This window comes from Vigna radiata, chromosome 8, assembly GCF_000741045.1.
Source record: "Vigna radiata var. radiata cultivar VC1973A chromosome 8, Vradiata_ver6, whole genome shotgun sequence".
In the NCBI taxonomy this organism is placed as follows: domain Eukaryota; kingdom Viridiplantae; phylum Streptophyta; class Magnoliopsida; order Fabales; family Fabaceae; genus Vigna; species Vigna radiata.
Genome location: NC_028358.1, coordinates 20,570,520 through 20,585,840, shown reverse-complemented (window position 1 = coordinate 20,585,840; position 15,321 = coordinate 20,570,520). Strand labels below are relative to the sequence as shown.

The 15,321-nt window shown below is 35.4% G+C and overlaps 2 protein-coding genes across 2 annotated transcripts; one reads left to right on the top strand and one right to left on the bottom strand.

Annotated features, from left to right (window-relative positions):
* The first annotated feature begins 6,742 nt into the window (after positions 1 to 6,742).
* LOC106770347 (piriformospora indica-insensitive protein 2) lies at positions 6,743 to 8,514 on the top strand. The gene has a single exon (XM_014656162.2). It carries the CDS (start codon positions 6,979 to 6,981, stop codon positions 8,335 to 8,337), a length of 1,359 nt encoding a protein of 452 aa, XP_014511648.1. The 5' UTR covers positions 6,743 to 6,978; the 3' UTR covers positions 8,338 to 8,514.
* Positions 8,515 to 8,673: 159 nt separating this feature from the next.
* LOC106770346 (CRIB domain-containing protein RIC7-like) lies at positions 8,674 to 10,100 on the bottom strand. The gene is made up of 4 exons (XM_014656161.2): positions 9,585 to 10,100; positions 9,410 to 9,510; positions 9,255 to 9,333; positions 8,674 to 9,179 (listed from the first exon to the last, which is right to left on the bottom strand). The coding sequence occupies exons 1-4, from the start codon at positions 9,643 to 9,645 to the stop codon at positions 8,788 to 8,790; spliced, it is 633 nt and encodes a 210-aa protein (XP_014511647.1). The 5' UTR covers positions 9,646 to 10,100; the 3' UTR covers positions 8,674 to 8,787.
* Positions 10,101 to 15,321: the final 5,221 nt, after the last annotated feature.

Here is a 15,321-nt window from a genome sequence, read left to right as displayed (position 1 = left end):
TCAAATGGCTTGGAAACCCTCACCAATGGCTCCGGAAGGGTCAAAAACCCCCAGAACGACCTAAAGAACGTCCAAAACGGACATCCGGAACCCCCCAAACTATCAAAAACAAAAGCAACAGCAGAAACCTGCGCCCAGCGCCATTTATGGGCGCCCAGCGTGAATTTCTGCTGGAAAACAGCAGGAAATGACGCCCAACGCCCTTTTTGGGCGCCCGGCGTGAATTATGCAGATTTTTCTGCATAATTGAGCAACTCTACCCCCTAAGTTTCGTTTTAGGCCTTTTGGTGAACTTTGGACACTCCTAACTCAAAATACAAGTTGAATCTAACTTGTTTGAAGTCTCACACACCATCCTAACTCAAAACTCTAAGAGATATGCAAGGATTTAAGATAAAAAACTCCATATAGATTCATTTAGGGGCTCAAATTGGATCATACTGTTTAGAAACCATTTCAGACTGTTTTGATGCCTCTTATAAGTCATAATTGACCTATATAAGTGTTTCTTATACCCTAAACCAGTGTCTAACTTATAGTTCTCAGTTTCACTACCCAAGTTCCATCAATTTGGTCTAAATTCTAAAATAGTCTAATATGTTTGTCCAGCAATCTGTCTTAAGCTCTTTTGGTGCTGCCTACAAGTTTTAACTAACCTATTTGAGCTACCTTAAAGGTTCAAATTAAGTCTAGACCACTAACTCAAAAACTCACTACTTAAGTTCTATAATTTGACTCAAACAATGCAATTTACTTAGTCACTTTCTCACAATCTACAGAAATTGAATTACTACTCTTAAGCAATTGAATTCGCAACATATATACATTCACAAACCTTCAACACTAATAATTCTTCAGATCACTTGGTTCACAGAATATAAACACACATTAAGCTTAAGTATTTTCGGCTTCATGCAACAATCACACAACAACATACACGGTTTTCATACATGCATTCAAATCAAAATCACTCTTCATAATATTAATACAATTACAGTAAATTCTACAATACTAAACAAACAATTCCAGCTTCCCTTACCTGGAATTCTAGTAGAACAACAGCTAATTCCGGAGAAAACCCCAAAGGCACCTTAGGAGATTAACAGTACCTAAAATCCCCAAATTTGGAGAAAGAGTTAGTTTCTTAAGAAATTAGAAACTAGAATATTGAAGAGGAATTTAACTAGGTCGCATGCNAGGCTTCAATTGTATGATCCACCTTCTAAATTTGAAAATGGGAGAGAAATCAACTTACCGGAAGAGGACAGCAAAATGAGCTAGTGAGATTGGAATTCTTGATCTTCGAATGGTCTAGATAGCTACAGGGGAAAATGTTGAAAGGTTACTGTGAGAAATTTGGAGGAAAATGCAAGGAAGGAAGAGTGTTCTTGGAGAGGAGAATTTGAAAGAGGAAACGTGAATAAAAGAGGAAGAAGAAGTTGAAGTTGTTGACTGTTTCCAGAAAGAGGTAAATGTCCCAAAAATCAAATTTTTATAAAAGTAAAGGCACTTTTGTTTCTGAAATTTGCTAATAAATTTTGATGTGAAGCCAAGTGTCCCTTCCTCATAAGCTGATAAAAATCCAGTCTTTACAGGTAGCATAGAAGAATATTATTTGAAATTTATTTTATTTTTTAATTCTAGTTAACTTATTTACATAATGATTAATTTCTTTAAAACCATCGAAACATTTAAATTTTATATTTTTATGTATTTCTTTCATCTTTTTATAAGAGACTAAAAAACAAGTTGTTATTTACATAATCAATCTCTAATCAAACACGCCTATATTCAAAAGAGTATACACATTCAATAATTAAAATTGTAAAGATTTAAAAAAATAATATTTTAGAAGTTATGATAGTTTAAAAAAAATTGTAAGATTCCACTATTATAATATTAAATAGTTTTAATATAAATAGTTTCTTTATAAACAAGTTTATTATTTTAAAACACACTGTTTTACTTTTTTAGAGTTCTCTGATTTTTTTGTAAGAGTTTTTTTATGTGTTCATCTGTTTGAAGATCAGAGACCACCTGAATAATCACAACGACAAGATCTTTAAGTTTACCATATCAGTTTCTCCAAAAGAGTAAGTTAGTTTGTACTTTTTTTAGTCTATCTCGTTTTCTTTGTATACGAGACATAATGTTTTTGCATGTGTCATCTAAGTCTTCTATAAGACTATCTACTGATCAATGGTTCTAAAGATGAAATCTATTATGGTTATTAATATAGTGTGTTGCTTAAATTGTTTGATTTGGTTGAAAGTGATGTCAAATTGTGATTTGGTAATAGGTTAAAATGCAAGTTAGAAATTGGTCTAGAATTGGTGGCTTGACAAGTGAAATTTTGTATGGGCTATTCTTTGAGTAAGTTTGATATTGGAAGTCTATGTTTGTATCATTCAAGACTTAGTTAGCTTTTAGTTATGTTGAAATATGGTATTTTGATATGTTAAGTTTGTTGTCTGGGTTGTGGTGGTTGTTGGTTTGATTTAATGTACTGAGTCGTTGGCCAACTGAGCAAATTAGTATTCAATTTGATGTTTAAATATGTTTTAGAATCAATCACAATGTCAATAATATTAATTCGGTCTTTTGGATAGGTCTTGCGTGTAGTCAGGTCAAGATTTGAAGTTTTTGGTTTTTGATGTGACGTTGATAGCCACTAATATAGCGCTGAGTGTTGGCCTTCCAGTAGCATAGGTTTTGGCCTCTGGATGCATGGCGCTAAGTGGTGATTTTTTACCACTAAACATTGGCCTTCCAATGTCCTTGGTTTAATCTCTGGACATAGGGCACCAAGAGGTGGTCTTGTACTGTTGAGCGCACCTTGTTGCGAGTTGTGTCTTAAGTTTCTGTGTTTCTATTGTCAGAGTGGTTGAGCGGAATGATTGCGTGGACAAATAACCAAGAGGGGAATGAATTGGTTCTTTACTAAAAACATGTGCCTTTTAAACTTTTCTCTCAATTAAACTTACTAAGCAGATAAAATTAATAAAGTAAAAGAGTAAGGTAGAGAGAAATTTGCACAAATAAATTTTACACTCGTTCGGATCTTACCAATCCTACTTCCTGTTGCTAATCTCAAAACAAGATTAACTTTCCATTAATCACAAAACCAATACAAACTATAATCACTCAGATACAATTTGCAAGGTATAGAAAACACCTCTCTTAAAGCCACAAGAGATGAAATACACATCCCTCATACACACCAAGGGATGAACACCTCTTTTGAATCATCACAAAGGATGACTCCTTCTTTCAAACACTTCCTCAGACACACCAAGATGAACCGACTATTCCTTTGTCATTGCAACAACATTTCACCAGCTCCGTAGACACGAGTTTCACAAGCCTAACAAGAATATTAAATTCTTAAGTGATTCACAATAATTTCTAAGTTCAAGAGTTCAAGGGAAGGTCCTTAAGTAAGAAATGAGAGTCTATTTATAGACTCAGGCCAAAGACTCTTCCATTTTTTGTTTTTAGCCTTTTTTTCGGTGTTAATCCATCAATCTAAGTGTTAATCAATTAACCACTATAAGACAAACATAACGGATAGTCCAACGGCTAAAAACGGCTAGAAACTCCAACGATTATATGTGTTAATTGAGTAATTTGATCGTTAATCGATTAACACCCCTACTAATCGATTATTCCAGAGCCATTTTGAGTTTCAAGACTTTGTTGTGTTAATCGATTAACACCCTCTGTTAATCGACTAACTACTATTCACGTGAATAGTGATTTGCTACAATGATTTTGCAAAACACATTTTCTTTTCTTAAGTTAAATCCTACTCATCAAATTACACTTATTACAAAAGCTTTATAATACAATACAAGTCTTCAAATAACTCTTCATTGTTCTTGATTATTCTTGACTTGATTTGGACATCATCAAAACTTCATATTTATCATTTTGCTAACAATCTTTCCTTTTTTATGATGATAAGAAAACTCCTTTGATTTAAAGCTTTTGATAATAATTTGCACACAAAACACAACTTAAGGAAGAAAAGAATATTAGTGAACTTAGAAATAAGCTTTAAACATTTTCTCCCCTTTTTTTTATCATAATTAAAAAGTTGTGTTTCATTTTTCTCCCCCTAAATTAATTAGAAATAAAACTCCTTCTCTACATAAAATTCTCCCCTATAGAAATAAAATATATGCAAGGAATTTTTAAAACAAAATAAACTTCATTAAATTGAAAGGAATTGAAAGAATACAAGGGATACAAAACTATAAGAAAGCATAAAATGGTCTAGAATTTAAAAAACCTAAAACCTAAAATTCATCATTAATTTTACCTTATTTTGAACACTGAGAGATTTTTAATATCCATAAATCTTTCCTAAGCTCATTAAATCTTTCCTTAGGCAATGCTTTGGTAAAAAGTCAGCTAATTGGTGTTTTGTGTCAATATATTCTATCTCACAATCTCCTTTCTGTACATGATCTCTAAGGAAATGATATCTAATCTCAATATGTTTGGTTCTAGAATGCATTATGGGATTCTTTGTGAGGTTTATTGCACTTGTACTATCTCACTTTAGTGGTATATGATCTAAGTAAATGTCATAATCTTCTAATTGTTGTTTCACTCATAAAATTTGTGCACAACAATTCCCAGTAACAGTGTATTCAGCCTCAATTATTGATAGGGTTACACAAGCTTGTTCCTTAGAATGTCAGGAAACTAAGAAACTAAGAAACCACGAATATTAACTTAAATCGAATGGACGTCTCATTAGTGAGAGCCCCGACGTATATTCGAGAATAGACGTCAATCGTTGGGAAAACCGATGTCTGATATTCTTTTAAATAAGACATTACGAACCAACAATTATGTGTACTTCATCGTCTTCCTTTGCCTTTTCTCTTTGCGGCATTGCATTTCCAGGTGCGTTTGATCTCTTTTGAACTGTTTAATCTTACGTTTACTCCGATTAAAGTAATCTTTGATGTATTATCTTTCGTTTGAACCGATTAAAATGAGTTTTCATTGTGTTTTGTGCGGTTTTTCTCGTGTCTTTGGGTAGTGTAAGACACCTTTTCCCTTTGCTAGCTTCCTCGTAAGAAAAGCTTGCGTCTTTTGGATCTCTTATGGAATTTCAACCTAAAGTCGAAGGGTCCTTGCCTAGTTTCCATGTCACCGTATTCTTTTTCTTTAGCGATTGGAATGGAACTAGGCAATGACCCAGGTTCTGTTTTGGGTTGAAATGCCACGAGAGATGCAAAAAATGCAATTTTTTCCTACGAAGAAGCTAGCAAAGAAAGAAGGTGCTACAATGCTACCCAAAGACATGAGCAAAACTGCATTAAAATACAATGAATACTTAGTAGACGTTGGTTAATGTCATATCCAACGTCTATTGTGCCCTTAGACGTCGGTTAGTGCCATGTTCGGCGTCTTTATAGTGCCCTTAGACGTCGGTTAATTGCATGGACTGACGTTTGTATACACGTCAAACATGGAACTTAACCGACGTCTGACATGCAGAGTCTAACGTCCGATTAACGTCACCCATATAGACGTCGAGTCTGGATGTGACTTTAAATGCCCAAAATAACAGACGTCTAAAGCCCTTTTTGCATTAGTGGTCATTCCTAGTTTTATTACTTTTTTTTGTGCTTCTTTTGAGTGTGATTTCATCTCACCCTTGGTTGCAATAGTTTTTAAGTTCTTCTTTTTGCATGAATTTGTTTGCGCTTTATCTCATTTGGTTTAGGTTGCCCATCAATTTCTTCCATAGGTTATCAGAGAAGGGACCTAACATCCTTAAATGTGTATAAGTTAACATGCATTACATATATGTTGTATTAGTCCAACATGGGCATCTTCCAACCTGGTTGAAAGGTCATTTCAACAAATGGGTGGCACCTAGATGAAGACCCATATATGTATTTAGATGTGATGCGTTGGGAATATGTCTTTTAAGAGTTGTCGACTTTTTGTATTCTCGTAAGTCACTAAAGGTTAGGACATCTCTTTTAGGTTTTTTCTAGTCATTAAAACACTCAAACATCTTACCATATACATCTTATGTGTGCAACTTCACCCACTAAACTATCTAACTTACGCACTTAATTCTTTTTCTTACTTGGAGCCACCTAACTTTAGAAGAGATAACTTTTTAAAAATAAATAATTAATTATGATTATGTATTTTGTTTTGAAGTATAATATTCCGTGTATTAATTAATTATGTATATAAAAAAGTAATTAGAGTAAAAAATAAAAGTAATTATATAAAAGAAATTGAAATGATAATAATGTATATACATTAAATACTATTAAAATTAGTTATAATAAAAAATAAAAATAACATTATTATTAACATTAATAATTAAATTATAATTTAATAACTGATTAAAATTAATTTATAATAAAAAATTTGATCATTTTATAAGTATGTCATTTTATAATTTCCTTTGAAAATAATCATGTATATCAAATTATTTTCATCTTTTTTTCTTTTCTTTCACTTTATCTCGAATAATTCCACAATTTTATTCTCTTTCATAGTATTTTTGTTCTTCTTTAAATCGAGTTCTTAAAATAAACAAACCAAAAGATTGAAAAAGCGATGGCAAAGAATGACAAAGCGAAGGAATAACAATAAAATGAAAAGGTCTCGAAAAATGTGTATATCATTTTTGTCTTTTTGTGTTTAATTGAAAACCAAAATTATAATTATAGTAAGTTGATACCAATATTAGAATAAAGTGAGAGTAGTATAGATAAAAAGATTATGTTACAGAAGGATAGAAATGGAAAAGGAATGTAGGTAGACGGCGTTACGCGTCGCTTTCTACAACACGACACACCAAGTCGGCGAGTGCGGCGCACCACTGTCGCTTCTTTGCTCAGCAGGTTTCTGTCTCTCTTTTCTCTCGTCTTTTTCCTCATTCCACATACTAATACCAAACCAACAACCTCAAAACAAAACATTCCTCCCACCAAAATGGCTGTCTTGTCCATACTACTTTCCCTTCTCTTAACAACCACCCTCTTCTCTTTCTCCCACCAGCAACCTCCTTTGGACTCCTCCGAACAAGAATCACTCTACCAGATTCTTCACTCCCTCAACCCCACCATTCCCTGGCGCACCCTCTTCCCCGACGACCTCTGCCTCTCCGCTCCACACGGCGTCGTTTGCGACTACCCTACGCAACTCAACCAAACGCCCCACATCGTCCAACTCAGCTTCGGCTACGTTTCCGACGAAACCCCCAACCCTCCTTGCTCCTCCAATGCCACCCTCAACTTTCATCTCTTCAACTCCTTCCCCTACCTCCGCAAACTCTTCTTCTACAACTGCTTCAACAATGCCCCTCTTTCTCTCTCTCCTTCCTTCTCTTTCCCTTCCTCCCTCCAGGAACTTGTTTTCATCAACAACCCTTCTTTCATTTCACCTCTCGCTTCTCTGCTTCAAAACCTCACCTCTCTCCGCAGACTTATTCTCATCGGAAACGCTTTTCACGGCCAGCTCCCGTCTCAGATTGCTGCCTTCCTCAACTTGGAAGAGGTTACTCTATCCAGAAACAACCTTAGCGGTGAAATTCCTTCCAGTTTGGGGCTCCTCAACCAGCTCAAAGTTCTTGATCTCAGTGGAAACAAGTTTGAAGCTTGTTTACCCGACTCGCTTGGGAATCTCTCTCGGCTTTTGAAGCTTGATTTGAGCTTCAACGCTTTTGGTTGCAGAATCCCGGAGAGTTTAAGAGGGTTGCAGAGTTTGGAGTTTTTGGATTTAAGCTTCAACCGTTTCGGCAGTTTCGGCGTGCCTTTGTTTCTGGGGGAGGTCCCAACGTTGAAGGAAGTGTATCTGAATGGGAATCCTCTCTCCGGGGCGATTCCGGAAATATGGGAAAATATGGGGGGTGTTGAAAGATTAGGGCTTTCGGAGATGGGTCTGGTGGGTAGCATCCCTGTTTCAATGGGGGTATATTTGAAAAACTTGTCTTATCTTGGGCTTGATAACAATAACCTTGACGGGCCTGTGCCTTTTGGGCTTTTGGAGTATGGTGGTGAGATAAACTTGGAGAACAACAATTTGAGTGGGAGAGTGAGATTGTCAAGAAGAGTAGGACAAAAGCTGAAGCTGAAGGTGGGAGGGAACAGAGGGCTATGTTTGGAGAATATAATGGGTTGTGAAAGTGGTGATGATGGTGGATTGGGTCAACTCAAAGCCTGCAAGAAAACTGATGTTCCTGATGCTGTCGTTTTCAGTGGGGCTTCTTTTCTGCTGTGCTTTGATTCCCTTTCCTTCTTGGTTGGTCTTCCTACTTTAGCTGCTGTGGTGCTTGTCTTCAAGGGATTTTGAGGATGTTTTCCGTTGCTTCCTAACTGTAGAGAATGGGTTTTGTCTTTTTTTGTCTCTTTTTTACCAGTAAACAACAAAACCACATGTTTTTTTCTGACCTTGTAAAGTGGAAATATGAGTTATGGGGACTCAAAGTTTAATATATAGGAATCAATCATTTATTGAATTGACATTGCATATTTTTCTGTTTAATTTTCCTTATAAATAGGAAGTTAATAATTAAACCTAATTAATCGATGTTACATTTAATGATGCGTTTGAAACAGAAAAAGTAGTGGAAACCAGAATGATTACATATGATATGAGGAAAGAGTGATAATACAATAGAGAAGGCCAAAAAGGAAGAAAGGAAGGAAATAATAATAGTAATAATAAGAAATATAAAAATGGGTTCTGGTTTCAAGAGTTAGTTATCTATGCACAACACTAAACTAATAGGGCAACATTACATTAGAGCAAAAGATCGTGTTCAGTTTCATCAAAGGTGGTATGGGTGTTCCTAGACTTGGGTTGGGCCGGGGATCCAGGATCCGAACCAGAATGGGCTTTGGTTCTCAATTTGGATGGGACGCCACCAGAATTATCCTTTGTCTTATGGCGACGAGACTTTTTAGGAATATTATTATTATCGGGTGAGGGTAGGGATGGAGGTAGTTGAAATGGATCCGGGTATTCGGGTATTCGGGGTGAGTGGGCGATCTCATCTTTGTTCTTGTGCGATGTTTTCCTCGTTCGCGGTTTGCTTGTCTTTTCTCGTGACGGAGAATCCGTAACACCCGTTGACTGTCTTTTAGATGCCTTTGGTAAATCTGACGACCCTCGAAGATTTTTTCTCCTTGATTCTGTGTGCAAACATTTTTAGCCACTCAGAATAATAATATTAATAATAATACTGGATTAAATAATAAATGTATTACCTTCGGCAACTCGTTTCGCTCCATTTTCTAGACCTTTATTATGGACATCTACAGTAGGAGAAGTTTTAAACTCGTTCATCTGAAAAACATACAGAAGAAGCCCTCAAACAAACCAAACCAAACCCTAAAATATTTATAAGAAAATTGATAATTACCCAGCTGGGAGAATTTACAGAGGGTCCATCCCACCCTATATGAGCCACGTGCTTTACATCTGTGGGAAATCCGATCTGAATATCTTGTTCTTTTTCACTCTCTGTAATGTAAATTTTTTTTTAAGAGAAAAAGAATGTATTATGGTAACAAAAAGGCATTGGAAATAATGCTTACCAAATATTTGAGTAAAGTATCTAAAGCCTTTAAGAATGCCCTTGACCTTGCCGCCGGACATGCTCAAGTGAACAAAATTTGATGCGTTTGAATTATCTTTTGGAAATAGTTAACCTCAAGTAAAATCTGGAAGATGAGAAACCAACATTGTTGAAGAAGATTCAGCAATTATAATGTGATGGAATTGAAGAAACGATGTGTTTTTGGTTTCTTCTCAGTGTGTGCAAATATGGCTTTCTGCTTCTTTTGCTGTTTCAAGAAAGAGAATGGTAATGGTTCAAAAACTTTAGGCAGTTTTTGACAAAACTCTCATGAAGATGCCAATGCTCTGAAAAGGGCTCTATCTAACTAACATTTCTCATCTTCCTTGCATTTTTGGTTCGTTCGTTTTTCCCTACAATCAAAGCCAGAAGCTAATCGATATTTCAGCTGTGACAATCAGGCCTTATACAAAACCATATTTAAGGAAATCCAATTTCAATATATGCTAAAATTAAGATCCCTTTACCAACTCATTTCTACAAAAAACTAAGTCCTCCTCAATGGAAAATAGCTCATTCCTAAATTCATGGGAATTGCCTTATTTCCATTTTACAAAAAAGAAAGTAGTAATATCTTATACCCTTAGATTATATTTTTCAACAGATACGTATTATGTGCATAATCTAATTAAGAAACTACAAAGCCACAAACTATGATTATCTAGTCTCTTGAAGGATGATATCTTCATGTATAATCTTACGCGACTATAGGAGTAAGAAGTTACAGTCCAGATAGAATATATATTATTGGCAAAACCAGGTTATAAATTTAATTAGATATTAAATAATATTTAATATTATTCCACGTAGCACATCTTTTTTATATTTCTCAACATCCACTTTCTTGTTAACTAATTCAACAGTTTTAATCTTACAAAGTACCTTGCCTTCTTAGAAGAAACTACTGCTTTCCATGTATTAGGATATAGTTTACTCTTAATGAGAAACAAAAGAGCATGTATGAACACCGGAAAAGAAAAGAAAGAAAAGGAGATAAGTAGAAAGAAGAGTAGAAAATAAGTAATGTTTGCGTTGTTTAAATTTTAAAAATGAGAAGTAGTTAAGTTCTTTTATTTCTTTAATTTAATATATGTATATGTATTAAAAAAAATAAACATAGTTAGTTTAAATTAAAATTTTAAAATTCAATATTAATTACAACATTGTTAGCTTATTTCATTGAGATACATCTAACTCTTAGATCTCATAAAAAAGACTTTCACATAAAAAAACAATTTGTATAATGGTTTTCAATGATTTTCACACAGGAAATTAAAGAATTGGCTTACCACATTAATCGCATAAGAAATGTCAAGACAAGTAATTGTAAAATAATTCAATTTTCCAACTAGTCTTCTATATTTCTCAAGATTTGACATAGGTTCTCCTGTTTTAGTATAAGTTTAGTATTATGATCCATATGTTAAAAGAAGACTCGGAGACATACAAAACATTATCAATGCCTAACAAAGGAAAAATGTTAACAGTCACAAAGGGTAAAGAATTCAAATAGGACAAAGAGGAAAATAGATATTTGTTACCAATAATGTGATTTGTGGCTTTTGAGTCAAGAACCCAAGAGCCAAGAGAAGAAGATGGAGTCAGACAAATAAAAGATGTACCTGCATGTGCTACAAATACAATGGAACTAAAAGGTTGTTGATCCTTATACCATTTTAGAAATTTATTAAAAATAACAAAGTCACATGTAATATTGGATGAAGGAGGATCCCTAGTAAGTGATTGTGAGGGAGGAGCAATCTGAACAACAGTAGCAGATCTACCTGTCGATCTTGTCTCCTAGCTTGCCACAATGGTCACACTTGATACGTCCTTTTCCCGGCTTGCGAAAGTGATTGTGATCATGATGTTGAGATGCCAAAATAGAAGAAACAAGTATATCATTGATGAGTTTACTAGGTACACACAAAAAAGTGGAACCAGTAGAAGTCAAAGTGAGAAAAACAGGTAACCCAAAATTTGATCACGGATATGAGAATATTCATCAGCAAGGTCGTGCAATGCCAATAACATGAAGAACTTTGATGGTTGCTCTATTTCTTGGGCCTCAGTAGAGGCAGGAGGCAACAATCCATTAAATTCATGAAAAAGAATTTGAATTTTACCCATATAATCAATCATAGAGTCTTGATGTTGAGGAGCGAAAATGTTGAAAAGATCATGATAAACACCATAAAGACGTTGAGTATCATTAGCGTATAATAATTTGGTGTGTTCCCCGATTTCAACACATGTTTCGTAGGAACGAAAAATTTGTTTTAAAGAATAGTGAAGGGTATCATTGAGAATAATGCATAACTGAGCATCAATATTCAATCAACGGGTAACCGTGACAGAATCAATAGATATAATGTTTTGAGTAATATGATCCACATACTCCTGACTCTTAAGCCAAAGTTTAATGTTTGATTCCCAAGTCGCTTAATAAGTGTCATCTAACTTATCAATAGATAAATGCACATTGTCATAGTTAGTATATATGGACGAGTCAGAGGTACTGGTAATAGGGTTAGATGTATTGGTTACACAAAAGAGGTCAGAAGCCATGAACGAGCAAGAGACAGTAAATACCTAAAACCATAAAGAGGCCCAATCAACATAACCATGTTAGATCTAAGGAGAGGATGTCAAGACAAGTCTAACAAAGGTGGTAAGCATTGAAGACAATGGCACTCATGCAGCCATGATAGACTATAAAGTATGACAGAAGAGAACTACAATCGTGAGAGTGTATCTAGACTTTGATGATAACGATATCGTCGGTGTTGTGGTCGCTTGGTCGAGACGAGCAAAAGAGTGGTTGCTGACTGAAACTGATATTCTGACGATGGTGACCGTGACAACAACAGTGATAGTGGTGGCGGCAGTGACAACGACGGCGACAATGGCTCTAACGGCGACGATTCTAGTGAGCAGGGGCAACATACATTTTTCCAAAGAACCTTAGATTATGATATCATGTTGAATATAGTGAAAAAATATATGTGGAATTAATCTTCCTTTTGTTGAATATACATATAACGTCTTTATTTACAATAAAAGAAAAATTGGCTAAGCCTAAAATACAAATAAGAAATAATAAAAAACTAATTAAAGATAAAATATAAAGATAAGATAAAGATAATATATCTAACGCAAGTCTTGTATTAAGAGCCGGGTATTGTAGGGTTTTTGAACAATCTTGCTTAAGTTGTAGGGCAATATTTGCACCTAGCTTAAGTTAATCTTGGGTGATTAGTTTTGTAACCCTAGCTTAGTGGAAGGTGTCCCGCACGAGACATGGCAGCCACATGGCAAGCTCTTGGTGAAGAGTTTTCTTACAAAGGTAGTGGTCATTCGTCATTTTCTTAGCAAGGAACTTTTGCTAAAGTGGTTTTCCACATCGCAAGCTCTCAGTGGAGAGTTTTCTAACAAAGGTAGTGGTCATGTGTCATTTTCCTAGTAGGGAACTTTTGTTAAAGTGGCTTTCCACATGGAAAGCTCCTAATGGAGATTTTTCTTACAAAGGTTGTGGTCATATATCATTTTCGTAGTAGGGAAATTTTGTTAAAGTGGTTTCTCCATATGACACTCTAGGAGTGAAGAGTTTTTCTAAAAGTTAGACTGTCTTATGTCAAGTTCTCCTTCACCAAGATAGGATTTTTAGGATTTGGTGCAAGATGACATTTTGGGTTTTGATCTACTTTGGAGACACCTTCATTTATAAATAGAGGTATCTCCCCCTTATAAACCTACTTGGAGATTAGTAATGAAATGCTGCCAAAATATTGAGTCATTATATTATTTTCTAAAGTCAAGACTAGAGCCTAACCATTCTAAGAGCACCATCAAACACCATTCCAATATCACCAAATCACCAAAATAGAGAGCATCCTTCCCCATTTACGCCATTGCTTTCGCACCTTCATCATCACCATAACATACATCTCTTCATGCTTTGGCCTAACCTAGCATGAGAAGGTTAGTATCAACTTCTTACGATGGTTCCTTACTTTGCAACGTTAGCAATTTTTAACATGTAGATAAGTTTAACTATTTTACACTTTCTAGTATGATTAGCAACATTTGTAGTAGTTTCTTTCTATCTTATGGCATGACTTTTATATTTTAGTCGATCTAAATTTGGATGTGACTAACTACTAATATTATTTTGTGGCTAGTCTTATCCTCTAAAAGTTGAGTTATGTAGTCAAGGTCACCCTATGAAGGTCGAGCTTCACGACCAAGCTTATCCTTTACAAGTCACGCTTCACGATCAAGCTTAGCCTTTGCAGGCCGAGTCGAGCTTCGCGGTCAAGCTAATCCTTTGTAGGTCAAGCTTCATACCCAACATTATCTTTACAAGCTGAGCTTTATGGTTGAGGTTATCCTCGTCATGTCAAGCATCTCAATTGAGGTTATCCTTTACAGTTTGTCCAAAGTTGTTGGAAACAGCCTATAAAAAATTCGTTCATCATGAGTATTAATGCTAACCTAGATTTCATAAACCTTTAGGTGTGTGGCCGAATCGATTTTTTTTCGTACTTTCGAGTATTGATGACTATTCCCTTGGGGATCTGGGAACGAGCCACTTCATGGTGAAAGGATGGAAATTCCTGACATGGTCGGTCCTATTTCAAAAATCTCTAGTGTGTACCCGAGCAACTCGACACTCATGTCAACCTATCTCTGCCTATCAGGGTGCCTTGTGGAATCTTGGGACTTCACTAATTATGCATCTTGGTTACATGTGCATGTCAAACTCCTGTTTGGGTTGGAAAGAGCATCCGTAATTTTCCTTCGTCCTACATTAGGTGACTTTCTTTTGTGTCTTCGACTCCACCGTCGATTGTAGTCAAACTGGCAAGAGCATCCTCAGGTTCCTTCTATGTTTGGCCAACCTGCTCCAATCTCCTTGAGCTCGGTGTTGAGGGGAGCAGTCCCGACTCCCACTTGAATCTCGCCGAGTTGGCAAGCTATGTCTTGTATGATAATTCTAAGGGTCATGATGAGGTTGAAGAGATGACTTCTCATTCTTGAAGTTGGTCAGTCTTTGCTAAAGCTCTTACAAGTCAACTTGTTGTTGGTTTGTAAGACTTCAAGCTCAATGTCATGTTGTTTGTGTTGTTTGTCATGTTGTATGAGCATTTTCACTTGTTGGTGGAGGGTCGCCACTTGGTTGACTTCCATCTTGTAGGAGAGTAGGTCAAACCTTCGGGTGATGACCATGGGGAGGTGAGGCTGAGAAACATTTTACCCAAGTTCTACAATGAGTGTCAAATAATCTTACCAAAATCTTAAACGTTTACTTGCAAACAGATGACAAGATTGTAGTCGTGGTTTTGAAAACTCTCGTTGTCAGATTTAAGAACTTTATTGAATCCTGTTTTTTAATATATTTAATTAATTGAATTGGATTATGAAAGGACCAAAAGTGAGTGAAACAACTGTCTATTTACACCCTTCGCTAACTTGATTTGAATTAACATAGATGTATACAAAACATAATTGTGTCTACTGTGAATAATGTCTAATATTATCACATGATTTAAAATTTTTTACTGAAGTATGTTTTTTTTCAATTTTCTATGTTTCGATTTTGGCTTGATTTGACAACAATCCCTACCCTATTTGTTTTAGAATTAATATCCTTGAAAGTGTGACTTGCATTATGCCGCATCCTACATTTTTATGTT